The sequence below is a fragment of the Mastigoproctus giganteus genome, chromosome 2 (assembly GCF_048544385.1).
Source record: "Mastigoproctus giganteus isolate SK-2022 chromosome 2, ASM4854438v1, whole genome shotgun sequence".
Taxonomy (NCBI): Eukaryota; Metazoa; Arthropoda; class Arachnida; order Uropygi; family Thelyphonidae; genus Mastigoproctus; species Mastigoproctus giganteus.
This window is the reverse complement of record NC_143576.1, coordinates 218,486,889-218,513,942: the sequence shown is the minus strand read 5'-3', so window position 1 is coordinate 218,513,942 and position 27,054 is coordinate 218,486,889. Positions and strand designations below refer to the sequence as shown.

Sequence of the window (27,054 nt, the reverse complement as noted above, 5' to 3'; positions counted from 1 at the left end):
GTTTGTTTCTTTATCCAAATATTATATTTTATATGGTCAACAAATTTTTATAATATTTATATTATTCTTTTCAAATTTTTATAGCAATATACCATCCGAAACCTGGAGATTTTCACACAGTATCTGGTGTCAGTACAGGTGTTCAACCCTGCAGGTCAGGGTCCTCCTGCAACTGTACCAGTCATGACTGATGAAGGAAGTAAGTGCAAATTACTGTTTGTAATGATCTATTGTGATTTTAGGTTTTTTTTTTTTTTTTTTAGTTTATCAAGGTACTGAATTGGAAATAGCAAGGAGATACATGACTGTTCTCTTTTATGTCACCACTTATTTCATAAATATTTTCGTTTCAAATGTAACTTTACTGACACTTTTCTCAATGTGAAGGTTATATTCTAGAAGGAAGCTGCATTGCAGAGCAGGGGGAATCATTAAATCTGTTGCAAATATAGGATTCAGTTCTGAGATTTTAAAAAAAATTACAAAAAATATCACTTTTACTTAATAAAATAATTTTATTTACAGTTACATGCAAACACATTAAATATAGTAAATAAATTGATACTGTGCAGCGCTATAATATTTAGCAACGAAGTACAGTAAACTTTAAAATCTGTCACCCTTGGGGATTGAAAGGTGCTGGATTTAAAATTTTTTTGAATTTTAGAGAGGTGTATCTAGTGGTTGAATACTTTTAGAAGAGCACATTTCAATAAATAGTGAGGATGAACAACTGAATTTATTTATATCTGAAAATTTATAATGGCTATCTTGTTCCTTCCATCTATGGCGCACTATGGCCATAGATGCTGATACACCTAAAAAATTTCCAAACAAACAATCCTTCCATCTGCTTTTTCATTCTGCAGGATTTAAACAGTAAACCTTCACTAATCCAGTTATAGTTAATCCAGATGTTGGATAATCTAGATTGAAATATGAAAAATTCTGTTCACAGTTAGTACTTTGAAAGATGCATGGGATTTAGGATGGCAGACGAGTCACTATGACTGCATGCTGAATGCTGAATGACTGCGTAACATACATCATTGTCTCGAGTGTTGTTCAGTATCGTTGTTAAAGAGAGGGCGCTAACTCCCTTTAAAAATTACAGCTGTGAATTACAGGCTCCAAAAAAAGCGATTAAGTGTTTGCCTTTTTATTTACCTAATTGTTATTTTATATTGTACTTTATACATAGTCTTATAGTTATTGTTACGCTGGTTATTTTAAATTTAGATAAAGAGTTTATGTAGATTACTACTTAATATACGTAAAATCGTTAATTCGTTCGAATCTTGCAGCCATTGTTTTTGTATAGAATAGTAGGGAATTCAAATTTTTAATTGTGGTAACTAGGCAGCTCTAACGTATAATTATATAGCATAACACACATCACTGCATTTAGGATTCTAATAAGATAGGATTCTGCATTTAGATAGCGTAGTATTGACAATTAATTAATTAAATTTATTGATCTTATTAATTTAAAATATTATGCCCCAGACTAGAGCAGCAAAGCAACGGGCACAAAGCGGCAGGAGTGCTGTGACTCGGGGGAGAACTGAGGGGGAGGGGCAATTCTCCAACGCATCACAGCCTAAAAAAATGTGCAACTTGTGAAATGTTTGCCAAACTCTCTGGAATAGAACATGATCTAGCCAAGGAGGTTGTCTTTGTGTGTGCCAGGTGCATTGAGTGTCTAGAAATTAGCCATGAACTCAGCGTTCTACTGGGCGTCTATGAGAGCTTGAGGTGTAGGGTAGATGCCCTCGAAGAAATTAATATGAGGAGCACGTCAAGCTCTCACTGCCCAACTCAACGCCAGAGCACACTCCTGGGCAGGCAACACAGCGGCAATCTCCAAGGCAGAATGCGCTGGTCCCAAAGGAACTAGTTATTGTTGGTGACTATATTGTGTAAAAAGGATAGATTGAACAGGACCAGGGTATGTCTGCCAGGGGCAGAAGTTGATGACGTTGTAAAGCATATATCATCTTTTAAGGGCACAAAGGGTGATATAGTTGTACACGTTGGCACCAATGACATTAAGAGTAGGAGATCTGCAGATTTACTTAACAAGTACAGGTCAGTGTTGCAAAAAAGTCGCGAGTTAGGATTAAATTTGAAAGTGTCTGCAATTCTGCCCAGACGCGATAGGAGGGAATACATGATGAGAGCCTTGTCAATCAATTCGGCCCTGGAGGGAATGTGCAAGGCTCAAGGGGTAGAATTTTTTTTACAGCATGGTCTGTGCTTGTTAACAGGAGAGACTGCTTCTACAGGAATGGGATACACTTAAATAGAAAGGGTGCAAGAATATTTGCTGATGCTATCGAGGCAGTGTTAGGTGGGTCCGAAAACTGCTAGCTTGGGGGGATTCACAGACTAAAAGGTTAAAAGTAGCTGCAGGCAGAGGTGAAGGTGATTCTTGCACAACTTCTATTAGAATAAGTAGCGATCTGAAGCGAGGGGTGCTGGGGGTTTCAGGGACTGATGGGAGTCATCGTGAAACAGGTGGGTATATGGGATGTGTTAGGGTAACTAATAATAAGGATAGGTACATGTATACTTGCATGTATACCAATGCTAGAAGTATAGTATATAAATTTGATGAATTTGAAGTGTTGGTCAAGACATCAAAGACAGATATTGTTGGAATAGCAGAGACGTGGTGTCACACAGATATAAGGAATGCAGAACTGGAATTTGGGGAGTACAATGTGTACAGAAAGGATAGACAGGATAGGAAGGGAGGAGGTGTTATGCTGTTAATTAAGAAAAACATAAAATCAAAAGAAGTGCATCCAGTTGATCTAGATGAACAGTGCACTGTTGAGTCAGTTTGGTGTGACATAAGCACGGCGAAAGCAAAATTAAGAGTAGGAGTGTGTTATAGGCCTAATGACTCGAATGAGTACAATGAACAATTGTACAGCTTCTTGATTAGACCGGAGTTTGAGCCCATCACCACCAAATACGGAGGATGTGGAAAGATCAGATAATGACCACCGCATATTCTCAGAGCAATATGGCCTTAGTTGCTAATGCTCCTAAAAACCAAATAACAACAACAAAACAGTTGTACAGAGAAATAGAGTGGGCTAGTAAATCAGAATGTCTTATAATGGGAGATTTTAACTTCCCAGATATTGACTGGAACTTGTGGGTTGGTCACTCACACACTAGTAAGACATTTGTGGATTTATTGGATGATTGTTTACTGCAGCAGCATGTTCGAGAGGCAACCAGAGAGGGTAATACTCTTGATCTGGTTATCATCAGTGATCATTCGTGTATTAAGAATTTGCAGATAAAGGAACCACTAGGTGGCAGTGATCACAGTGTACTGATGTGGGATTTACTTAAAGATATAATTACCATCAGGGGTAAAGGAAAGGGTTTTTCTTCCGTAAAGGTGAGTACAGTGGTGTCAGACAGTTTTTAAATTCTGTACAGTGGGATCAACTGACGATGTTACCACCAGCAAATTCTAAGTGGGAAGCATTGAAAGAATTAATCGTGGAAGCTACTAAAAATTTCATACCTGTTATGAAATATTGTTCAAGGTTGTGGTCTAAGTGGTTATCAAATGAACTAATGAGACTCGTGACAGAGAAGAAAAATGCATGGGATGCATATAAATTATCAAGCGACTGAGAAGCCTATGGCAGATATAAGCTAGTCTGTAATCAGGTCACAAAGGTGGTTAGGCAGGCGAAGGCAGATTACGAGAAATCTTTGGCAAAAGATGCTAAGAAAAACAGCAAGGATTTCTTTACTTATATAAATGCTAAAAGGAAGGGGATGAATCTGATTGGTCCACTTGATATCAATGGTTCGACTGTTGATGATCCTGCTCAGATAGCAAACAAACTGAATTTTTTTTTTTTTTTTTTTTATGTAAACCCCAAATACAAGAGGTATTAGAACCTATAGTACTTAGTACCGTGCTTGGGTTGGATGTCGAGAAGATAAAAGAAGATATTTGTTGACATTGGACTTGAACTTCTGTAGAATGTAATTTTCAAGAAATACATATGAAGGAAGGTTGTTCCAGAAAACGGAAGTTGAATGAATAAATGAGGAAGATGAAAAGTTGGTTCTCTGAGTTTGAAGTTGGATAGTAAATGGATCTTGGCTGGTGGCGGCACGTGTTCGGACTGTTTTGAAAAAGAGAGCGGGAATTATAGAAGACAATTCAGAAGAACAGTGCCCATGGAAGTATCTGTGGAAGAGGCATGCAGCAGAAACAGTACGTCTACGAGAGAGCGAGTGGAGAGACTCTGTTAGAGATGAATCATTAATTAACCTAACTGCCCTCTTCTGAATGGAATCAAGAAGCCTGAGAGATGTTTTGGAGGACATCACCCCAGATGTGGGAACAATATTTCATGGCAGGGCGGATTTGCGATTTATACAGAGTGAGCAGGTGTTTGGAAGAAAAGTAACGCCGAGAGGGAAATAAAAAACCAAGTTTTTTAGATGCAGATGAAGCAATATTTGTAATGTGCTTGTGCCAAGAGAGATTAGAAGTCAGGGTAATCCTCAAAAGAGATATATCATTTTGCCTAGAAATCGGAGAAGTCGTCAATCATACTGCATGATGGAAGAGATGGGGAAGGGTTGACCGGAACGTAGCTCTAGAGACTAAACATGGGTTCCACCACTTCAAGCCTCCAATAAGCAAAGTGGTGGTATTGCACCGGTTGATGCAAGTCATCTACCACCTGAAAGTCATAGAGGGGGTGGCATTACTCCATGTGGTGTGGGCACCATACTTTGACCCCTGCTTACATTGGTTCACACCTGGGTGGTCACCCACCATGTACTTGTGCATGGAGATTATGAGTATTTTGCATCTACATTCACACATGAGGAGTTATTAAGGTTTGAAAATGGCAGAAGGTTATCAAATTGTAGCAGGGTGCTTATTGATTTTGTAATAACTGAGAGAAAAGTGGAGGAGAAATTGTTGAAGTTAAACATAACAAAGGCACCTGGGGTGGATGGGATCTATCCAGTTATATTAAAGGAGGCGGCAAAGCAACTAAGCAAATCCTTAGCCATAATTATGAGAGCATCGTTGGACTCAGGGGAGCTCCCCACGGACTGGAGATGTGCAAATGTATCCCCAATTCACAAAGGGGATCGAAGGGTAACACGAGTAATTACAGACCAGTTACTTTAACTTATGTTCCAGATAAAATAATGGCGTCACTGGTTAAAGATGCATTGAAGGATCATCTAGAAAAGACTGCAGCAATAATTCAGACGCAGCATGAGTTTGTTAAGGGAAAGTCTTGTCTGACAAATTTGATAGGATATTATGATGTGGTTACAAAGGAACTGGATGCAAAAAATAATTTTGATATCATATATTTCGATTTCAGGAAAGCTTTTGACACTGTTGCGCATAGAAGACTATTGTACGAATTGGAGCAGAATGATATTAAGTGTAAGTTGCTACAATGGATAAAAGGATGGTTGAGTGGGAGAAGCAGAGGGTGGTAATTAATGGGTGCTGCTCTTTGTGGATTAATGTTATTAGTGGAGTCCCACAGGATTCGATGTTGGGTCCTCTGTTGTTTTGTATATTTATCAATGATATTGATGAAGGTATATCAGGCTTAGTGTCGAAGTTTGCAGATGATACAAAGGTTGGCAGGGTTGTTAATGATAGTAATGGCAGTGTGCTACTGCAACAGGATGTAGTTAATTTGGGCAGATGGGCTAAGAAGTGGCAACTGAAGTTTAACATTGACAAATGCAAAGTACTGCATATAGGTAGAAGTAACCCCAGAGGAATGTACCAACTGTGGGGTACTACACTTAGGGTCTTAGAAAATGAAAAAGACCTGGGTATAATTGTGCAGTCAGATATGAAGTTTTTTTGAGCAATGCAGACAGGCTGCCAGGGCAGGTCATGGGGTTTTGTCAATGATATATAGGAATTTTGCTAGCAGGGAAAAGGAGGTGATTGTCCCTCTGTATAAGGCAATGATCAGGCCACGCCTTGAGTTCTGCATACAGGTCCGGAGGCCTCATTTTAGGAAGGATGTAGATTTTCTTGAGCGTGTACAGAGAAGGGCAACAAGATTGGTGAGGGGAATGAAGGGGTCATCTTAACAAGAGAGGCTTAAGTTCTGCAAATTGCAGTGGCTGCAGACTAGGCACCTGCATGGAGATTTGATTGAGGTGTGTAAGACCTTGAATGTGTTGAGCACGCTGAATTCTGATGGGATTCTTCCACTTGTTCAGATTACGAACCTAAGGGGGCATAAATTCAAATTAAGAAAAGACAGATGTAGAATAGATGTGCAGAAATTTGCCTTTAGCTAGCGGGTGGTTAATTGCTGGAACAAACTTTCATCTGTCGTTGTGGAAGTTGATAGGTTAAATAAATTTAAGGAGGAACTGGACAAGCATTTGGAGGGAAAGGTGTGTTTTTTTTTTTTTTTTAGCTTATGCTGCATAAGCTCATACACTTGCTTTCTTGCATCACATGACACTACTACTACTACTACTCTGAATCGGATGGATGTTATTGCTTATATCGCTTCATTTGCATGCTTCTTTATGCGTGTATATATATATATATATATATATATATATATATATATATATATATATATATATATATATATATGACGTTGGCATGCATTGCCAACACCACCTGATAAATGTATTAAAAGAAAATACTGTACATTTTTCCATCTATTGATGGGTAAATGTATTATCTTTTTATAGTTTTTAAATAAAGGTTCTACAGTGATAGTTTTTTATTTATTTTCATCTGAACCACCTGTAACAATATTTTTCCATTTATTTGTGTTCCAAGTTTTTTGGTCTTTTAGGGCTTTCTTTTGCATCACTACTCCGATGACCTCTCTCACCAATTAATCCAAACTAGCAAGGGTTTACTGTACAAGAATAATGCAATAGTCTTAATTCTCATAGCAGAAAAAACTTGCCTTTGTAACGAGTTACGCAGCTGTTGCACTATTTTCAACAGAGTTTTAGCTATATTACAAAAGTGATTTCATATAAGATGTGGCAGCTCATATTGAAAGATTTCTTTACTACTGTTTTGTTTGCATGTTGTTACTAGAAACTACGTACAATCTACTGGGAGACCATTTAGTCCTTAAATGGCTGTCACAGCAGTTTCATCTTTTAAACAAATAGCCAATTAACCTTTTGCTTTCTGATCTTGCTTGCTTGTTACAAAAAAAAATTTAGTTTCTTTTTTTGAGCAAAGTTAAATTTCTTTCTTTCTTTTTTAGCCCCCAGCCGCCCTATGAACTTAACTATTGTGCGAGTGACTCATAATTCTGTAAGACTGAGATGGACAGAACCTGAATTCCCCAATGGTGTTATTCAAGGTTATCGAATATATGTCACGCATATAGCCCAGAATATGACTGAGATGCGCAAAACACTTAATCCACAGCCTGTTATGGATTATTCTTTAGACAATTTGAGTGAGTAATTAATAATTTTTTTGTTTCTTGCAGTGCAGACATTACAAAATAAAATAGTGAAAACATCTGACATAGTTTTAACATTATATTTTGGATTTGAATGTAGCATAAGTTTTATAATTATTTTTATTCATGTCATTTATTTCATGTAATATCAGAATTTAAAATTGAATATACAGTATATAACCTAATGAATAAGCACATTTTTGCAAACTTGTTCATGGAAATATTTCAGAAGGTAGCAGAGTGTCTCAGAGGTATTAATGAAGCTGTAGAAGCTATAGGTGCCATTTATTGTTGATATGCCATGTGGAAATCGGCTCACGGGGATTCTATATGGTAAACTTACATACAACAGATTTTAAAATTCACCATTCAAAAGATTTCCATATGGAATACTGTGTGCAAGTGGAAGGCAATTGGCCATGCCAGAATTGACCAGGAAGACTATTTTTACAATAAAAGATTTTTGAACAGTGGGTTGTGTTTTCAAGAAAAACCAACTAGGGGGTCTGAAAATATACAGGAGCAGTTGTCAGAGCATTGCATCAGCAGGTAGTCCAAGGAAAAGCTGTCACCCACATACCTTTCATCCTAAAAATGAATACATTTTCATAATGATAGGTTTGCTTGCAGTTTAATGCATACTGATGGGAGCAATATATTAGTACTGGTAAAATGATGCATCATCAGCTAAAAAAAATACCCACTTCATTTACTTCTGATAATCTGTACAATCCTTTAAATTTATTCTATCTGTTCGCTTCCACAACACACATATACTGTATGTCATACTGTGAGAAAGAGGCCTCTGGAGCAGTGGAAAAGGATTCTGTAGAATTTTCATTCAGAATGTTTTTTTTTTTTTTCTAATGTTTTTGAGTATGATTTTTTGAAAAATATTTTTGAAACTATGTTTCAATGTCAATCTATTTTGGGGAAATAAAAGATCATAACTTGGGCCACCAACTCAGAGAATATTTGAAAGAACTGTATCATCCCAATTGCTAAGTACAGTTGTGATTTGTGGAGTTCTGATGGTTTGGGCATAACTGCTAACTTAGTTAATGATTGTATTCATTGTCAAAAAATAAGTAATTGGAGCCCCCCTGACTTAGTAGTCGTGCAGACCTATAAACAAGAGCAGTTCGTGGTATGGTGTTGTATCGATGATTTTGTGGTGATGGTATTTCATAGAAGGAATGATATTGTGAAACTGATATTGTTTTGCAGGACAACAGTGATGTTGTAGAGCAGGACATTGCCCACTGACACAAAGCTGTGTGTGTGTGTGTGTGTGTGAGAGAGAGAGGGAGAGGGAGGGAGGGAGGGAGGGAGTGTGCGTGATGGCTCAATTTGGGGAAAATAATGTGATACTGATGGACTAACTGGGTAAAAGCCCATATCTGAACTCAGTAGAACCTGCAGAATGAATTAGAAAGATCTATGAGGGCTAGTTATTGGAGGCAATATCACTTTCATGATTAAAAACTGTTTCACTGAAGGAAGGCAGAAATATTTTATATTCCCCCGTAAATTGTTGGAAAGTGTTTCAGTGTTTCGTGAAGATTGTGCCATATTACAAGCAAGATCTTCATTCTTTTTAAAACTAACTTAATCCATAAATATTTATATTTTTTGATGACTGTGTGATTTATTTTAATTAAAAATGCTATGTTTATCATTAATATATTTAGTGTATAGAAAAACTTCTCTAAATTCTTTGCTACTTTTTTTTTTGGCAGCCATTTTATTTTATTTGATCATACCGGCTAGTTTGGGGGAGATACACATACTAGTAGTTTAACTAGAGCCACAGGCAGATGTGAAAGTAATTCTTGCATTGATACTATTGGTACATGCAGCAGCCTGGAAAGCAAGATGTCTGGGATTTCAGGCCCTGCTGTGGGTTGTAATGGAACAAATAAATACATGGGCTGTGTGTTAGGGTAACTAAGAGTAAGAACACATGCATGTATACTTGCATGTACACTAATGCTAAGAACTGTAAATAAATTTGAAAAATTTGAAGTACTGATTAAGTCAACAAATGCAGACATTGTAGGAATAGCGGTGACATGGCATTACTCAGACATAAGTGATGCTGAATTTGAATATGTGGAGTACAATGTATACAGTAAGGACAGGAGAGGTGGAGGGGTTATGTCCTTAGTTAAGGAGAATATTAAATCTGAGGCAGTGCATCCAGTTGACTTGAATGACGAATCAGTTTGGTGTAATATATGCACTGGGAAAACAAAATTGAGAGTAGGAGTGTGCTATAGGTCTAATGATTGTGATGAGTATGCCAAACAGCTACACAGGGAAATAGAGTGGGTCAGCAAATCAGAATGTCTCATAATGGGTGATTTTAACTTTCCAGATGATGACTGGAATTTGTGTTGGCCATTCACATACTAGCAAGACTTTTGTGGATTTCTTGGAGACTGTTTTCTACAGCAGCATGTTAGAGGGAGACAAGAAGAAAAAGAAGCAATACTCTTGATATGGTTATCAACAGTGCTTTTTTCATGCATTAAGAATCTGCAGGTAAAAGACTCACAGGGTGGCTGTGATCACAGTGTATTAATGTAGAATTTAATTAAAGACATAACTACTGTAAAGGGAAAAGCTTTTGCCTTAGTAAGGGTGATTACAGAGGTCTCAGACAGTTTTTGAATTGTGTGCAGTGAGACCAATTGATGATGTTACCAACAGTAAATTCTAAATGGGAAGTAATCAAAGAAGCTATTAGGCTTTTCATACCAACAAAGAAATACTGTTCAAGGCTTAGACCTATTTAGGTCTAAACCTTGAACAATATAAATGGATGTCAGATGAACTATTGAGACATGTAGTAGAGAAGAAAAGTGCATTGGATGCATATAAATTATCAGGTGATGATACAGAAGCCTATGGTAGACATAAATTAGTCTGTAGTCAAGTCACAAAGGCAGTTAGGCAAGCTAAAGCAGATTATGGGAAGTCTCTGGCAAAGAATGCAAAGAAAAACAGCAAAGACTATGCTTGCATTAACAGTAGAAGGAAGGGGTTGAATCACATTGGGCCACTTGATGTCTATGAATTAACTGTTGATGTCTCTGCTCAGGTTGTGCACAAATTGAATAGCTATTTTGCATCTGTATTCACATGTGAGGAATTCTTTGGAGATGGGGATACCAGAAGTTTATCAAACTTAACAAGGTGCTAAATGACTTTGTGATAACTGAAAGGAAAGTGGAGGAGAAATTGTTAAGCATGAACATATAAAAAGGCACCTAGGGTGAATGGAATCTATCCAATTATATTAAGGGAGGCAGCAATGGAGGTAAGCAAACCCTGCCATAATTATGAGAGCCTTCTTGGATTCAGGGGAGGTGCCTATGGACTGGAGAAGCAAAAATATATCTTCATAAAGGGGGATCAAAAGTTGACATGGGTAATTACAGACCCGTCAGCTTGGTTCCATTATTTTCCCTGGAAATGGCAATTAAAGAAGTAATTCAGAACCATATGGACAAGAGAGGCATGCAATTATACTGGAATCACAGCATGGATTTGTCAAGGGTGGTCTTGTCTAACCAATCTGGTAGTTTACTATGATGCAGTGACCATGGAATTGGATGTAAAAAATAATTTTGGCGTCATATACTTGGATTTCAGGAAGGCTTTTGATATTGTTGCATGGAAAATACTGCTGTAAGAACTGGCGCAATGTAGCTTTAAGGGTAAGTCACTGCTATGGATACAGGGATGGTTAAGTGGAAGAAGATAGAGAATGGTTATCAGTGGGCACTGCTCTTCATGGACTAACGTTATGAGTGGAGTTCCACAGGGTTCAGTGTTGGGTCCATTGTTGTTTTCAATATTTATCAATTATATTGATGAAGGTATATCAGGTTTAATGTCTAAGTTTGCTGATGATACAAGGGTGGCAGGGTGGTTAATGATGGTCATCAGGGTGAGCTACTGCAACAAGATCTAGGAAAATTGCATCTTGAGTACTGTATACAAGTCTGGAGGTCAAGGCCTCACTTTAGGAAGGATATAGATTTGGTGGAACAGGTGCAGAGAAGGAAAACGAGATTGGTGAAGGGAACAAATTCGTGCTCTTACCTAGAAAGGCTTCAGTTCCGCAAATTGCAGTGTATTGAGACCAGGCATCTGCGAAGAGATCTGATTAAGATAAGAAGCCTTGAATGGATTTTTTTTTTTTTTTTTTTAATGAAACCCCAAACACGAGAGGTATTAGAACCTATAGTACATAGTACCATGCTTGGGTTGGAGGTTGAGAAGATGAAAGAAGATATTTGTTGACATTAGACTTGAACTTCTGTAGAGTGTAATTTTCAGGAAATATGTATGAAGGAAGGTTGTTCCAGAAAATGGCAGTTGAAGGAATAAACGAGGAAGATGAAAAGTTGGTTCTGTGAGTTTGAAGTTGAACAGTAAATGGATGTTGGCTGGTGGCGGTACGTGTTCGGACTGTTTTGAAAGAGAGCAGGAATTATAGAAGCCAATTCAGGAGAACAGTGCCCGTGGATGTATCTGTAGAAAAGGCAGTGGAACTAGATGTGAATAAAGATGAGTTGAAAGAACAATTATGGATTAAGAACTTGAAAGATTTTGGAGTAAACCAAGAAGTATTCCAAGAAAGTTTTAATGTGATATCTGTGAATAAAGCAAAGAGCAAGAATTTGAATAACTGGATAATGCAGATAGCAGGTCCCGTCCATAAGCAGTTGATTAGAAAATGAAAAGTGTTTGTGAATTGGTCTGCCTGTCGGGTTCGTGACATTGTCATGGTGACCCAGTGTTACAGATGCATGGCTTTTGACCACATTGCAAAGTTCTGTAAAATGAAAGCGTTCTGCGGATATTGTTCCATTGAAGGACATTCCTATAAAGATTGTGTAAACAAGGAAAGGCCACCTTGTTGTATAAATTGCAAATGCAGAAAAGTAACAGCAGAACATAATGCTGTAGACCATACTTGTCCCGAGTATGAAAAGGCAATGGCCCTAAGTCGGAGAAGAACAGATTATAATTAAAATTGTTAAGTGATGTTGTCTGTAGTTATGGGTCTGTGTCAGGAGGTGCCGTGGCTTGTCATTGGCCTGGTAGGTAAGGCTTTAATGAGATAGTGCTATGCTTGGAAAGAGACTCAGTGTGAGACTACAGTTTTAAGATTTTATAAAGTTAAAGTTTAATAATTTTAACCTCCAAACGAGTAGAGGTCTTCCTCCACGAGGAAGGGGCGGTAACTGTGGTCACACGGGATATTTATTTATCTCTGTGTGACCACAGGCTAAAGACCGATATAACGAGTCCTTTAATCAACAGAAATGTTTAGAAAAATTTTGGCCTGATAACTATTGCAGTGATGATAAATCACATAAATATAATTGTAATAAAACAAAAGATTAAGACTTTTGCACAGATAGGCAATTGCCTGGGTGGCGCACTGAAGGTTCTGTTGCTTAAATGGAATGTAGAAAAGGCATGCAGCAGAAACAGTATGTCTATGAGACAGCGAGTGGAGAGACTCTGTTAGAGAGGAGTCATTACTTAACGTAACTGCCCTCTTCTGAATGGAATTTAGAAGCCTGAGAGAGGTTTTGGGGGCACCGCCCCAGATGTGGGAACAATATTCCATGGTAGGGCAGATTTGTGATTTGTACAGAGTGAATAGCTGTTTGGAAGAAAAGTAACGCTGAGAGCGAAAGAGAAAACCAAGTTTTTTAGATGCAGAGGAAGCAATATTTGTAATGTGCTTGTGTCAAGAGAGATTAGAAGTCAGGGTAATCCCCAAGAGAGATATATCATTTTGCCTAGAAATCGGTGTCACCAAAGGTAAGCATATGAGCAGAAGAATCCTTTTTGTGAGATATAAGACAAGACTGAGTTTTAGAAGGATTGAAATCAACTAAGTTGTCTTTGCCCCACTGGAGATCCACATTTAGGGAATTGGTAGCGGATATTCAAAAATTTGAAGCTGATTGAGCTTCAACTTCTTCAGTTTAATGGTATTCTTCCAATTATTGAGGCTACACACATGAGGGTGCAAAAATTCAAGTTGAGGAAGGATGGTTGCAGGATAAATGTGCAGAAGTTTGCTTTCAGCCAGCAGGTGTGTCGATTGTTGGAACAGACTTCCATCCGTTGTTGTGGAAGCAGATGGGTTGAATAAATTCAAGGGAGATCTAGACATTCTTTTTTTGCTGATGCTATGTAAGCTTGCTTTCTTGCAGCATTTGCCATTGTGACTACAGGAATACCTCGCACAGTGCGGTTTCTAACAGCGCAGGTTTTGCTATAGCGTGGTTTACAAATTGAAAAAAATTAACTGCGTTATGCACCAATACATTTGATACGTATGTATGTATTATAATGCCAGCACGTTGGCGAATGCATTATGGATTCAAAGCCACGCTGACTGTTGTTGCAACTCCCATTATATACGGACTCTGCTAAATTTGATAGATTTGTAAATACTCTAGATTCCAAGCAGTGAGGTAGTTGATTGTGTGTAAGCTGTACAAATATTTTTTGCTGTGTATTTTTATTAAAGATTATTTTTTTAAAAACGTTACACCTTTATACGCAAATATAAGTGGAAAGAAGAAATGTAATGGCGCCGAGTGTTCCTCCAAACATTTATGACAGCAAAATGACATTCGATGTATGCAGATAAAAAGAAGAAAAAAAACTGTACAAACTAAACTGATCAGTTATTTTTCAAAATAAAAATATAGTACATACTTCACTTATATTCTTTTGGTTCTTATATTCTTTATACTGCAATAAAAATCATTTGTACTGTATTTACTAGTATTTTTCATTTTTATCATTTTAGTTTCTTTTTTTTGCAAGAATTTCGTGTGCATCAATTTATAGTAAACAAACACCTATATATTTTTGCAACTCGATCCATATAATCAAATTGTCAGAACCCATTACATTAAAATTCATACTAATAATACCTCGATCAGCACGATTTTGCATAGCGCTGTATTTTTTTGGCACAAATTAACTGCGCTATGCGACGATTCCTGTACTACTACTTCATTAGTTTACTTTGTGTGCTATTTATGAATTCAGACTAGATTTTAAACACTGGTTTCTAAAATTCAAGCTTCTTATACTGTAATGGAGAGAGAGAGAGAGAGAGAGAGAGAGAGAGAGAGAGAGAGAGAGAGAGATCACATGTGCGCCGAAAGGTTTGTTTTGTAAGGAAGAGGCATGAAGATTTATGCTTTTTATGATATGGTATATTATATTAAATTGCACATAACGCAATATAATTTAACTTGACACTACTTTAATTGAATTTTGTGTTGAAAGATGATGATTTAAACACATCTAGGTGATGGAATACCTTTTGGATTCAGTGCATTTACATACATTTTCACATGATAACTGTATAACATTGATGACACTTGCAATAGTGAAGTTAGAAGACAGAGAGCCATTGTTCCTTACCTACAGTGAACAGTCAGAGAAAAAACTAGAATAGTTGGCAGTCCATAAAATGGGAACTTGTTCTTGAGTTTCACAAAACTTTTTCATCAATTTTGTAAGCCCATGTATCACTAGTTTGACACTGATGGAACCCATATTGGTGATCACTGATCAAATGGAAGGCTTTGAGATAGTTTAAGAGTTAGCAGGTGATGGATTTCTCCATTACTTAGGTATTGAGTGGAGGGTGTTGGTTGTGGTAGTTGGTGATTTACCAAGATCTTTGATATAAGAGCTGAAGGAAAACTAGGATGCTGGTTAGTTGACTACTTTGTCTTTAACTGAAGATGCAATAGAACCATTATATGTCAAAGTTTGCAGATGATACAAAGGTTGGCAGGGTAGTTTATGACAGTAAATGGCAGTGTGCTACTGCAACAGGATCGACAAAATTTGGGAAGATGGGCTGAGATGATTGACAAATGCAAAGTACTGCATATGGTTAAAAGTAACCCCAGAGAAACTACCACCCTAAGTGTAGTACAACTGTGTGGTACTACACTTAGGGTGGTAGAAAATGAAAAAGACCTGGGAGTAATTGTGCAGTCAGATATGAAGTTTTCTGAGCAATGCAAATAGGCTGCCAGAGCAGGTCATAGGATATTGTCAATGATATACAGGAATTTTGCTAGTAGGGAAAAGGAGGTGATTATCCCTTTGTATAAGGCAATGGTCAGGCCACACCTTGAGTACTGCATACAGATCTGGAGACCTCATTGTAGGAAGGATGTAGAGTTACTTGAGCATGTACAGAGAAGGGCAACAAGATTGGTGAGGGGAACAAAGGAGTCCTTTTACCAAGAAAGGCTTTAGTTCTGCAAATTACAGCGGCTGGAGACTAGGCACCTGCGAGGTGATCTGCTTGAGGTGTATAAGGCCTTGAATGGGTTGAGCATACTGAAGTCTGATGGGATTCTTCCACTTGCTCAGGTTATGAACCTGAGGGAGCATAAATTCAAATTGAAGAAAGACTGTTGTAAAATAGAGTTGTGGAAATATGCCTTTAGCCAGTGGGTGGTTAATTGCTGGAACAAACTTCCATCTGTTGTTGTGGAAGTTGATAGCTTAAATAAATTCAATGAGGAACTGGACAAACTTTTAGAGGGAATGGATGTGTGAAATTGTTTTTTTTTTTTTTTTTTTTTTTGGTTAATGCTACATAAGTTCATATGCTTGCTTTCTTGCATCATATGCCTCCCTTATTACTACTTCAACAGCGGTGGAAGTATAGGTGGAAAGAAGCTGCAAGCAATAACTTTGCAAGAGACCAGAATGCTCAGCTATCATTTGGACAAGAAAAAAGATTTCTACTTTTAGCATGTTCAAAATCTAGGATGATTTGATTAATAATTGTTGTAAACTTTAGTGTAGGCAAAAAATAAAGCTGGATATTTGGATACAAACCAATTGCAATTATTGGGAACAGCCTTAATTATGGGCATTAGGGATTGCTAATAGGTGATCTTATCACTAAATGCAAAAGCTTTATATACAAGATATGTGATTTGCTGCTTGCCCTGGTTTTCTGTCAGCTACAGGGAAGTACAGGGTGGCCATAATTAAAGTATCTCTATTCAGAGTTCTCTGTAGCTCCAAGTAATAAGCGGAATGCCACCAAAATTAGTAAGTAAACTATTCAAGGCATGGGGAGAAGGGTTACATGAAAAAAAAATTAGTTCCAAAATCTGTTGTTAGGGGATAATATGGTGCTGTACAAGAGGAAAGACATGACAAAGTACCAACAAATAAATAACTAAGACAAACCTTAATGAAATTACAAATTTTTATTTGTGCTCTTTGCAAAAAACCAGAAAGAAACTGAACTGCACTAAAGTTTTGAATCCAAACTAAAAAATAAGACACCTAAAAGAGCAAAAAATTTGCATAAATCTAGTTAATTTAATTTTCCCAGCAGTAGAGAGCTATAATGCACAACACGAACATCGCAAAAGCATTCTGTAAGTTTACTGTTAACAATGCATCTCACTCTGCCTGATCGCACTTTAATTGCGAAGTTCTACATTAATGGATGCAATGCAGCAGTCGCTCTGCATTGCATCCATTAATGTTGAACAGCAGCTTCTCCAGCATCACTTTACTGCAGAAAGAGTCATTAGTTGTTTGTTTCCCATTGCATGGCCACCACGTTTGCCTGACCTTACACTGTGTGATTTTTGGCTGTGGGGTCACCTCAAGGCCAATGTCTATTGAGGAAGTGTCCCTAACCTGGCTGTCTTGAAGGACAACATAACGCACCATGTGCGGAACATTACTCCAGAGATGTTGCATTCTGCAGTCGAGTACACTGTGCATTAAATACAATTTCTGGTCCAGAACAATGGTAATCACATTGAAAGTCAACTCCACCATCAGCTACATCATTGACCATCGGGTGTAAACTGTGAATGAGTTTTTGGAGCTGTGAAACCATTTCCTCTGGCAGTTTGGTTCAGTTTCTTTCTGTTTTTTTGCAAAAAGCACAAATAAAAATTTGTAATTTCATTAAGGTTTGTCTTAGTTTTTTATTTGTTGGTACAGTCGGTCCTCGTATAACACGTGTTTACATTACACGAATTCGATCATACACGATTTATAAATAGGGGAACGATATCTTATATAACACGAACCGAATTCGCTTATGCACGATTCGGCTTTGTGTTTACAAGAAATGGCAGTCGAACGCAACATGATAGGAATGAAGAAGATTCTGAAAATGTATTTATGTGTTTTATATCAGTGAAGGGGAAACATATTTCACCATAATAATGTAAAAACTGTCTGGCAGGGTAGAAGCAACATGATGATTCGCTAGATGATCTGGAACTCTCCTAGAAAGTTAGAAATAGGTTTGGCCCAATGGATTATTTAGCAGCTGACCTGTGCACAACATTTTAGAGCTGTACTCTCGAAATGTAAGGAAGATTGGCTCACACCATGATGTCCATCATAACCTCAAAAGATATTCATACTGCATGGTAGAATTGAAGGAGGTGTTGCTGGATTTTTGCTCTGGAGATTATTATTATGGCTAAGAAAATCCTTAGCCATAATTACAAGAGCATCCTTAGACTCAGGGGAGGTCCCCACGGACTGGAGATGTGCAAATGTATCCCCAATTCACAAATGGGGAGGATCGAAGGGTGACATGAATAATTACAGACCAGTTAGTTTAACTTCTGTTCCGGGTAAAATAATGGAGTCACTGGTTAAAGATGCATTGCAGGATCGTCTAGACAAGACTGCAGAAATAATTCAGACACAGCATGGGTTTGTTAAGGGAAAGTCTTGTCTGACAAATTTGATAGGATATTATGATGTGGTTACAAAGGAACTGGATGCAAAAAATAATTTTGATACATTTGGATTTCAGGAAAGCTTTTGACACTGTTGCACATGGAAGACAATTGTACAAATTGGAGCAGAATGGTGTTAAGGGTAAGTTGCTACAATGGATAAAAGGATGGTTAAGTGGGAGAAGACAGAGGGTGGTAATCAATGGGTGCTGCTCTTCGTGGACTAATGTTATTAGTGGAGTCCCACATGGTTCGGTGTTAGGTCCACTGTTTTGTATATTTATCAATGATATTGATGAAGGTATATCAGGCTTAATGTCAAAGTTTGCAGATGATACAAAGGTTGGCAGGGTTGTTAATGACAGTAATGGCAGCGTGCTACTGGAACAGGATCTAGATAATTTGGGCAGATGGGCTAAGAAGTGGCAACTGAAGTTTAACCTTGACAAATGCAAAGTACTGCATATGGGTAGAAGTAACCCCATAGAAACATACCAACTGTGTGGTACTACACTAAAGTGGTAGAAAATGAAAAAGACCTGGGAGTAATTGTGCAGTCAGGTATGAAGTTTTCTGAGCAATGCAGACAGGCTGCCAGGGCAGGTCATGGGGTTTTGTCAATGATATTAGGAATTTTGCTAGCAGGGAAAAGGAGGTTATTGTCCCTCTGTATAAGGCAATGGTCAGGCCATGCCTTGAGTACTGCGTACAGGTCTATAGGCCCCTTTTTAGGAAGGATGTAGATTTGTTTGAGCGTGTACAGAGAAGGGCAACAAGATTGGTGAGGGGAATGAAGGGATACTCTTACCAAGAGAGGCTTAAGTTCTGCAAATTGCAGTGGCTGGAGACTAGGCACCTGCGCGGTTATCTTATTGAGGTGTATAAGGCCTTGAATGGATTGAGCATGCTGAATTCTGATGGGATCTTTCCACTTGTTCAGATTACGAACCTAAGGGGACATAAATTCAAATTAAGAAAAGACACAAAGAATAGATGTGCGCGGAAATTTGCCTTTAGCCAGCGGGTGGTTAATTGCTGATACCCCTGGGTTTGCCAAGTTCATACATCTGGTGAGTATGAGCTTGGCAAACCCAGGGTCCTGAGCTGGATATCATCATCATTCTTCTCTTTCTTGGTGATTCCTTTCTACTTTTCTCTCTCTCTTGCAGGGTAACTTGGGAATTTTTTTTTTTTTTTTTTGGCTGGTGCAGAATAAGCCTCAGGCTTCCTTGCACCATATAGCTAATAATAATAATAATAAAATAAAACCAACACAATTCTAGCTATCGATATAATCGCAAATGCAATTAGATGGAGTTTACTACCAGTTTATAACAGATTCCACTAGCAGAAACGAAACTGGAAATTGTTTTTATTGTTTTATAGTAGTAACCCCCAGAAATGTGCTTTAGTAAAATGTGGGGTGTTAATAGTGTATCTCGGCCTTTACGGTGTTGTTTATTCAGTTTCTATACGCGAGCAGCTTTGTTTATGTGTATCAAGCGTGCCTCCTCGTTTTGTAATTGCGCTTTATTCCCTAAAAATTAGTAAAATACTTAAAAGGTGTGAAAAGGAAGCGTCCTGAGTTTCCTCTCTGTTTATCGATATTGCATTGCAATATCGATAAACAGAGGCGGACTGGGTCAAAAATTCTTACCCGGGAAAATTTATAGTGGCCTCATACTACGGCTTATGGCCAAAATCACACCGGCCTCCGGCCCACCGGAATTTCCCGGGTAAGGCTTATGGCCAGTCAGCCTCTGTCGATAGAGAAAAAAATATGAAATTGTGAAACGCTTTGAGCGAAATGAAAGACCATGTGATATTGCACGTGCTACAGACCTAAATGAGGCAACGCCGAGAATTACAAAGAATGCGGAGAAAATAAAAACAACTTTCGTAGCAGGAACAACTCAAAGTGTAATTAAAATCCATTAGATTAAGACACAAGAATTGGAAGGGATGGAACGGCTGTCATCTGTTTGGATAGAAAATCAAACAAAAAACAAGTTTGCTTACGATAGAAGCAAAAGCATTAGCAATATTTTATTACGTAATAGTCATTACGTATTATAAAATATGTAAGTATTTTATTACGACTATTTTATTTAATATAATAATTTTTTTACGAATAACATACGTATTTTATTCGTAAAAAATACTTTTTTAGTATTAAAAAATACTAAAAATACTTTATTATAATATAATAAAAAATATTTATTATTTATTATATTATAATAAAAATATATATTATATTTTTATTACATATTTTAATCGTTATAAAATACGTAAGTATTTTATAACGATTAAAATTACCCGATTATTTATTGTGTTTGGTAATGTTTTGGTTCCAAATGTGTGTTCAATCTTGGGTGGTCGGCACCTAACCCCACTTTTCCCATAGGGCCTGTTGTTTATATTGCACGATTTTGCATTGCACGAGGTTTTCTAGGAACACAACTATCGTGCTATACGAGGACAGACTGTACTTTGTCATGTCTTTCCTCTTGTACAGCGCCATATTATTCCCAATCGGCAGATTTTGGAACTGATTTTTTTTTTTTTTCACGGGATCCTTCTTCCCATGCCTTGAATAGTTTACTTACTGATTTTGGTGGCATTCCACTTATTACTTAGAGCTACAGAGAGTTCCGAATAGTGATACTTAAATTATGGCCACCCTGTATATCCATAATAACTATCAATCTAGTTATTAAACCTTAACTTTTAATTATTAATTGATAATCTTAATTTGAATATGGAAATACTCCCCCCATCAGCCTTGGGGGAGTATTTCCATAACCTCACCAGGACGCTTGGTCACCAAAGTGAGTCAAATGCCCCAGCAAAGTCAACCGAGATGAGAAGCAGTTACTTGTTTCTACATTCTTGCACAGTCCTGAGTAGGTTTCCCAGTGCATCCACATCGAGGTCCCTGGCTTGAAGCAATACTGATTTGCGGCATGGAGTCCAGCTTTTTCGTAGTGGGCAATTATTCTTCTGTGAAGTAGCCTTTCAAATACTTTACTTACCATTGAGAGCAGTGTGATGGGTCAATATGCATCTGGGCTTTCTGGGTTTTTGTTGGGTTTTTTGGAATTAGTTTTAAGTTGGCCATTTTCCATGCCTTTGGAAAGTGGCGTGCTTCCAGGCATCTGTTGTATAGGGTGAGCAATAGGTACGGTGCATATTGTTTTATTTAGGATTTCAGGCTCAATCATGTTGAGACCTGGGCATTTCTTTCTTCTTACTCGACTATTGGCCACACTGAGCTTGTCCATGGTAAAGGGGGCCTCCATCTCCTGATTGTGTAACTAGCATTGCTCTCTCATATTTGGCACTGTGCTGGTAGTATCGGCATCGCTGGTTTCTGGTAGATTGTGTCCAGTATGTTGTCCATCGACTGCTCCCAGGTCGTGGTAAGGTTTCCCTGCCGGGTCCTGGTGGTGGCATTTACCTCCCCTCTGGAAATTTTGTTGGTAGTTACCTTATAGACTAGGCCCCAGGGGTCAATGTTTCTTTCTGTGGATACTAAGAGCTTCCAAGAACGTCTTTTGCTCTTCTTAATGGCATCAGTATAGTGGTTTCTTCTCTCTATATTGCTTTCTCAAGGCTTCGACTTCATTTGCAGGCCATGATCTGTGGGCCCTCTGAAAGTCCTTCCTTGCTTTTATCGTTTGCTGCCAGAGCATGAAAATTTTTCGATTCCACCAGGGTACCACCTCCAGTTGGGGTGTTTCTTTCTTATTGCTTGGTTACTGATAGTTGTCATCAGTTTCGTAGTACCTTTCTGCAGTTTGTCCGAGCTGTTCAGGGTCAATAGGTTACTGTTGATTGCTGTGGTCAGAAGTTCTTTGAATAGTGGCCAGTCTGCTTTGGCAACTGTGTATCTATGGCATTGTTGGTTGATTGTTGTTGCTCTTGTCATTGTTCTTGTTATTGTGCAAGTTATAACTTGGTGATTTGAGGTGGTCCAGGCTTCCTCCACCCTGCCACGTGGTTTGCCAGGTTCCTAGTGGCTAAGGATATGTCGATGATGGCTTCACAGAACGTTGGTAGCTGGGGTGGCTGGTTTAGGACTGCTAGCTGTGATCCTGTCAGGTAATTCTCAAGTTGTTATCCCTCTTCTATCATCTGTAGTGCTGTACTACCTTATGGGTAGTGCAGTTTGCATCCGCTCCTATTATAATTCTTTCGTTTGGCAGGGTGTTCTGTAGGTAGTGTAGGTAGTTGATGGCGATCTCTATTTCTTGTCCCGGTTTACTGTATAGAGTCACCACATAGAGGGAATCCAGCACTGTGATGAGTTGGGCACAGGCTGCCCAAGCCATGCATAGTTGCGTTATTCTTGTTGCGGTAATATTCTTGTTTCTGACCAATACTGCCACCCACAGGGTGTCTTCCTCTGTACGGATCACTTTATATTGTAGTGGGTAGCCCACCACCCACTTGCACGGACGTATGGCTCCTGTAATATAATAACATCTATGTTCTCTTCATCAGCCTTGACTCGAATCTGGTCAGCCACCGCTTTTGCTTGCTGGGCATTTGTATTATTTTGATCATGGTTTGTTATATTTCTTAATTTTTGCACCTATAATCGATTCTGTTCTGGTAGGTGCTCTTGGCTTTTATATAGATTGGGCAGTTAGGATCCCTGATCGAGTGTGTATATTCGAGTTTCATTGTTTTACAATTTGTGCACGTGGCTTCTTGTCTCTGTGTAGGCAGTGTTTATGTTCGTGGCCCTTTTCAGTGCAATGTCCGCATGTTGGGACTGTCTGGGAACAGACATGGCTGGAGTGGCCGAACTTACAGCATCTAAAGCATTTCGGTACTGCCACCTGCTCTCGTAAACGTTAGCTTCCCCATTCTATGTAGACCCTTGTCCGGTCCTTTAGGACTTGCCATGCCTCCGGGATAAGTTCCACACTCCAACTGTTTTTTATACCCCCTCTCGCCTTTATGTGGTACTTTGGTGTTATCACTTCTTGCGGCTCCTTCTCTGGGATTTCGCGTTGGAGGTTTCTGTGATAACATTCTTCGGCTAACTGGGTGGGCGTGATTTCTGGGCTAACGTCATAAATTAATATGTATGGTCCCTTCCTTTTGGGTGGCTGGGCTGTTAATCCAAGGGCGTCAATCTTGGGGTTTTCAATGATGCTCTGGATTTATTATCTGGTCTCTGTCTCTATTACCAGTCCTATGTCTCATCTTTCTCATCCCTTTTATTCGTGTTAGCGTGAGGTCCTCCTTCATGTTATTTATTACTTTTACTTTGAGGTCTTCGATTGTGGGAATTTTCCCTGTTTCTTTCGGTCTGAGTATCACCAGGTTTGGTGTTGGAAGGAGCGTCTTCCTCTTCCGGTGCGTTGTTGTTGTTGTCTGTTGTATATTTCCTTTGCTGTTGGAGTCCTCAGCACTTCTGATTATGTCGGGGCATGCTGTGGCATTTGTCTTGCTCCGCATTCCATATAGGTTTGTAGCCATGTGGCTATTCTCTCACTTTCTAAGTATGTTTCATGGAGAATTGCCTCCATTTTATGAAATATTGTCACAATTTGAGATCTCAGTCTGGAGGGAGACCATTTTGGGGTTCTTTTTTAATATATTTTCAAGAGCTGTTTTTAAAATGAGTGTGTTCTCATTGATTGAGTCCTCTGGAAGAGTGTGGTTCAGGGGTGGTTCCTGTTTTTGTTTCCCTTTGAGATGCTGTGGGGTCAGGCTGCTCTCTAGACCCAGTCTGGGAGCGGGTTCCCGGTTCCATTCTGGGGATCACTTGCTTGTGATTTTTTTGCTTGGCTTGGGACGCCCCTTATTGGGTGCCCTCCATCACATCTGTCTCGTCAATAATGATGAGGTTGTCGCTTTGCAACTGCATCAAGGGTTCCATAATTTTTCCTGTTTCGCCGGTTATCCGCGAATTCCAGATAACTGGGACAGTTCGGTTTATTGGGTGTATGTCGGGATGATCTGGTAGGGCACTGAAAATGCTATCAGATGATGTCCTTCACATTGTTGTTATTGTTATTTGTTTTTTTTTAGGAGCATTAGCAACTAAGGCTATATTGCTCTGGGGATATGCGGTGGTCATTCCCTGGATGTCCCTCACAAGTCAGTGGTTGAATTTGGGGGCACACATATGGTTATTGAAGTTTTGGGCTAACCCGCTCGGTCACTTAGGGGGGGGAAACGGCCTAGTGCGAAAATGCTCCCAGTAGAGTAGATCACTTCCCAGAGGGGCTTCCGGGGGCACCGGAGACGATGGTATCATCAGTAATTCTGTAGGATGCATAGGTAAGGAGTTCACAGTTAGCCAGGCCAAGTTTATGGCAAGGATGGGGGGAGATCACTGAATTCATTGCTTCTAGTTTAAGATACACATAATTCACTACAAGTTCAGCAGTTATCAGTGCAGTTTGGTGGAGCAGACTTCCTGCTCGGTTTTAACAGTTTGGGAAATTCCCCAGTCAAGTGCAAACTACCGACGTGGCCACTAGGGCTTGCAAATGGTTTTATAAAACCGGTTAAATCGGTTTTCATATTGAGTTGTTAAAACCGAAACCGGATTCGAATATTTTTTTAGTTAGCCCTCGAATATAGTTTTTTGTTACGCACATTTTCTTTTGTTTGTTCGTTTGTCTGGATCGCTCAACTGCTTTATGTTTTAAACATGTTTTTTATTTTATTTTAAGGTACGAATCTCATGGGCAAGTGGCCCAAATCTAGGAGGGGTACCTTTTATCTTCCCACCCGTATCATGGCACAATGCAGGTGTACTCATTTACAACTAAGTGAGTCGGAGCGATAGGGTAAAAGAAAATGCTCAACATTTCTTCGTTCCATCTATCTTTTTCACCAGACAAGTTATGGAACCTGCCTTATTGATGGTTACCCACTAGAACAGATTCGCTGAATATTGCATCAAATTTCAATCTTAGAAAGTTTTTTGCTTCTTTATTCCTATTAGATTTGCGATCAAATGTTCTCCAAAAAGCAGCTTCACCAAATTTAGCTTTTATGTAATTTTGAAAATACAATAGATTTAATTGGGGGAAAAAATAAATAAAATGCTAGTAAATAAATAAAAAATTTCTTTCGTGAAAATTTTGAAACTTGCCTCGTTTAGACTCTTCATTCAGTGCTTGCGGGAGTGATGCATAGTATTGTGCCTTTGTTATCTTCAATATGTTTATTTAAAATTGTCGGTAATATAAATTCCTACTAATTAATATTTATTACTCTTAATATGTCTAAGACGAAATCAAATGTATGGAAATTTTGCTCGAAAAAGCAAAGATGAAGCACAATGTTCGAAATGTCAGAAGATAATGAAGTCGTCTGGAGGATCTACATCATCTTTGATGTTGCATATAAAGAAAATGCATCATATTGACATTAAACAAGATAACAGTGAACCTCCCTTAAAAATGGTAAGAACATTAGAAAACTTTATCGTTAAAAAATCTATGGAAGAAGAGATTTCAAAATTAGCCACTTTAGATGGATTTTCTTTTAATTCAATTGCCAAGAGTGAGTTTATACAATCAAGCCTTCACCTTCAGAGAAATAAATATGATAAATTACCACCAGCCTCAGTGAATGGAATTAAAAATATGGTTCTGAATTATTATAAAACTAAGAAAGAAGAACTCATTCAGCATTTTGTAGGTGGTAGATGACTTTCATCAACCGATGAAATACCACCACTTTGCTTATTGGAGGCTTGAAGTGGTGAAACCCATGTTTAGTCTCTAGAGCAAAGTTTCCAGCATCCCCCTCCCCCCATACTTCTCCTTCAACCCATGCATGGTACTAAGTACTATAGGTTTTGATACCTTTCGTGTTTGGGATTTTCATAAAAAAATTTCAAAAATTCATTGGTTTTGGGTGCACGGTATTCATTGACTCTAGAAGAATATACGTCTATACAAAATAAAAGGTATATGAATATAAATGTGCATTTAAAAGACAATCATTAGTCGTTGGTCTTATTGAGATTAATGGTTCACTTGATAGCAGAAGAACTGAGCAAATCGCGAAGGGACACTTAAAGGAATTTGGTTTGAACTTAGATGAGGATATTGTTGCTTGCACCACCGATGGAGCAGCAATGATGATTAAGTTTGGCAAGCAAATTACGCCTAATCATCAACAATGTATAGCCCATCGTATACATCTGTCAGTTATAGATGTACTTTATTAGTAAATTAATAAGAGGAGTTTACCTCAATATAGTACGTGGAACACTTCCGTATGATACCCTCCAGAAATTAAAACGGAAAAAACGAAAAAATCGACAACTTACCGATACATTCAAGTAAAATATAAATAATTAAAGTAAAATATAAATAATTAAATAATCAATTTAACACAATTCAAAATCAATTCAAAACAATTAAAATTCAAATTAACGCAATTAAAAGAATCTAACGAAAATATTCAAAACGAAAAGATGTACTTTATGAAAAAGCAATCAATTATGGTGCCACAGTCTGAGTCTCCCAAAGACAATAAAAATAATGAAGAAAGTAGTGATGATGAAGAAGTTGAAGAAAGACAGCAAGGCATGCTTTTTCAAACTGACTTTACCGATGAGCTCATTTATTTCTTCAATCCAATGGCCAATATTGCACAAACTATTAACAAAGTCAGAAAAAATTGCAAGCTTTTTCGAAAATCGCCTACCAAAGATGACATATTACAAAATTTTGTTAAAGCAAAATTTAATGGGAAAGAATATAAACTTATATTAG

The 27,054-nt window shown here is 38.2% G+C and overlaps 1 protein-coding gene across 1 annotated transcript in view; it reads left to right on the top strand.

The window, feature by feature from the left end:
- The window catches only part of LOC150090130 (putative receptor-type tyrosine-protein phosphatase mosPTP-1), a 529,269-nt gene that overhangs the window by 280,262 nt on the left and 221,953 nt on the right, over positions 1-27,054 (top strand). Inside the window, exons 6-7 of the mRNA XM_090390174.1 lie at positions 85-199; positions 7,287-7,484. Of these exons, the coding sequence (XP_090246300.1) occupies positions 85-199; positions 7,287-7,484 (313 nt within the window). The remainder of the gene's footprint in view (positions 1-84; positions 200-7,286; positions 7,485-27,054) is intronic.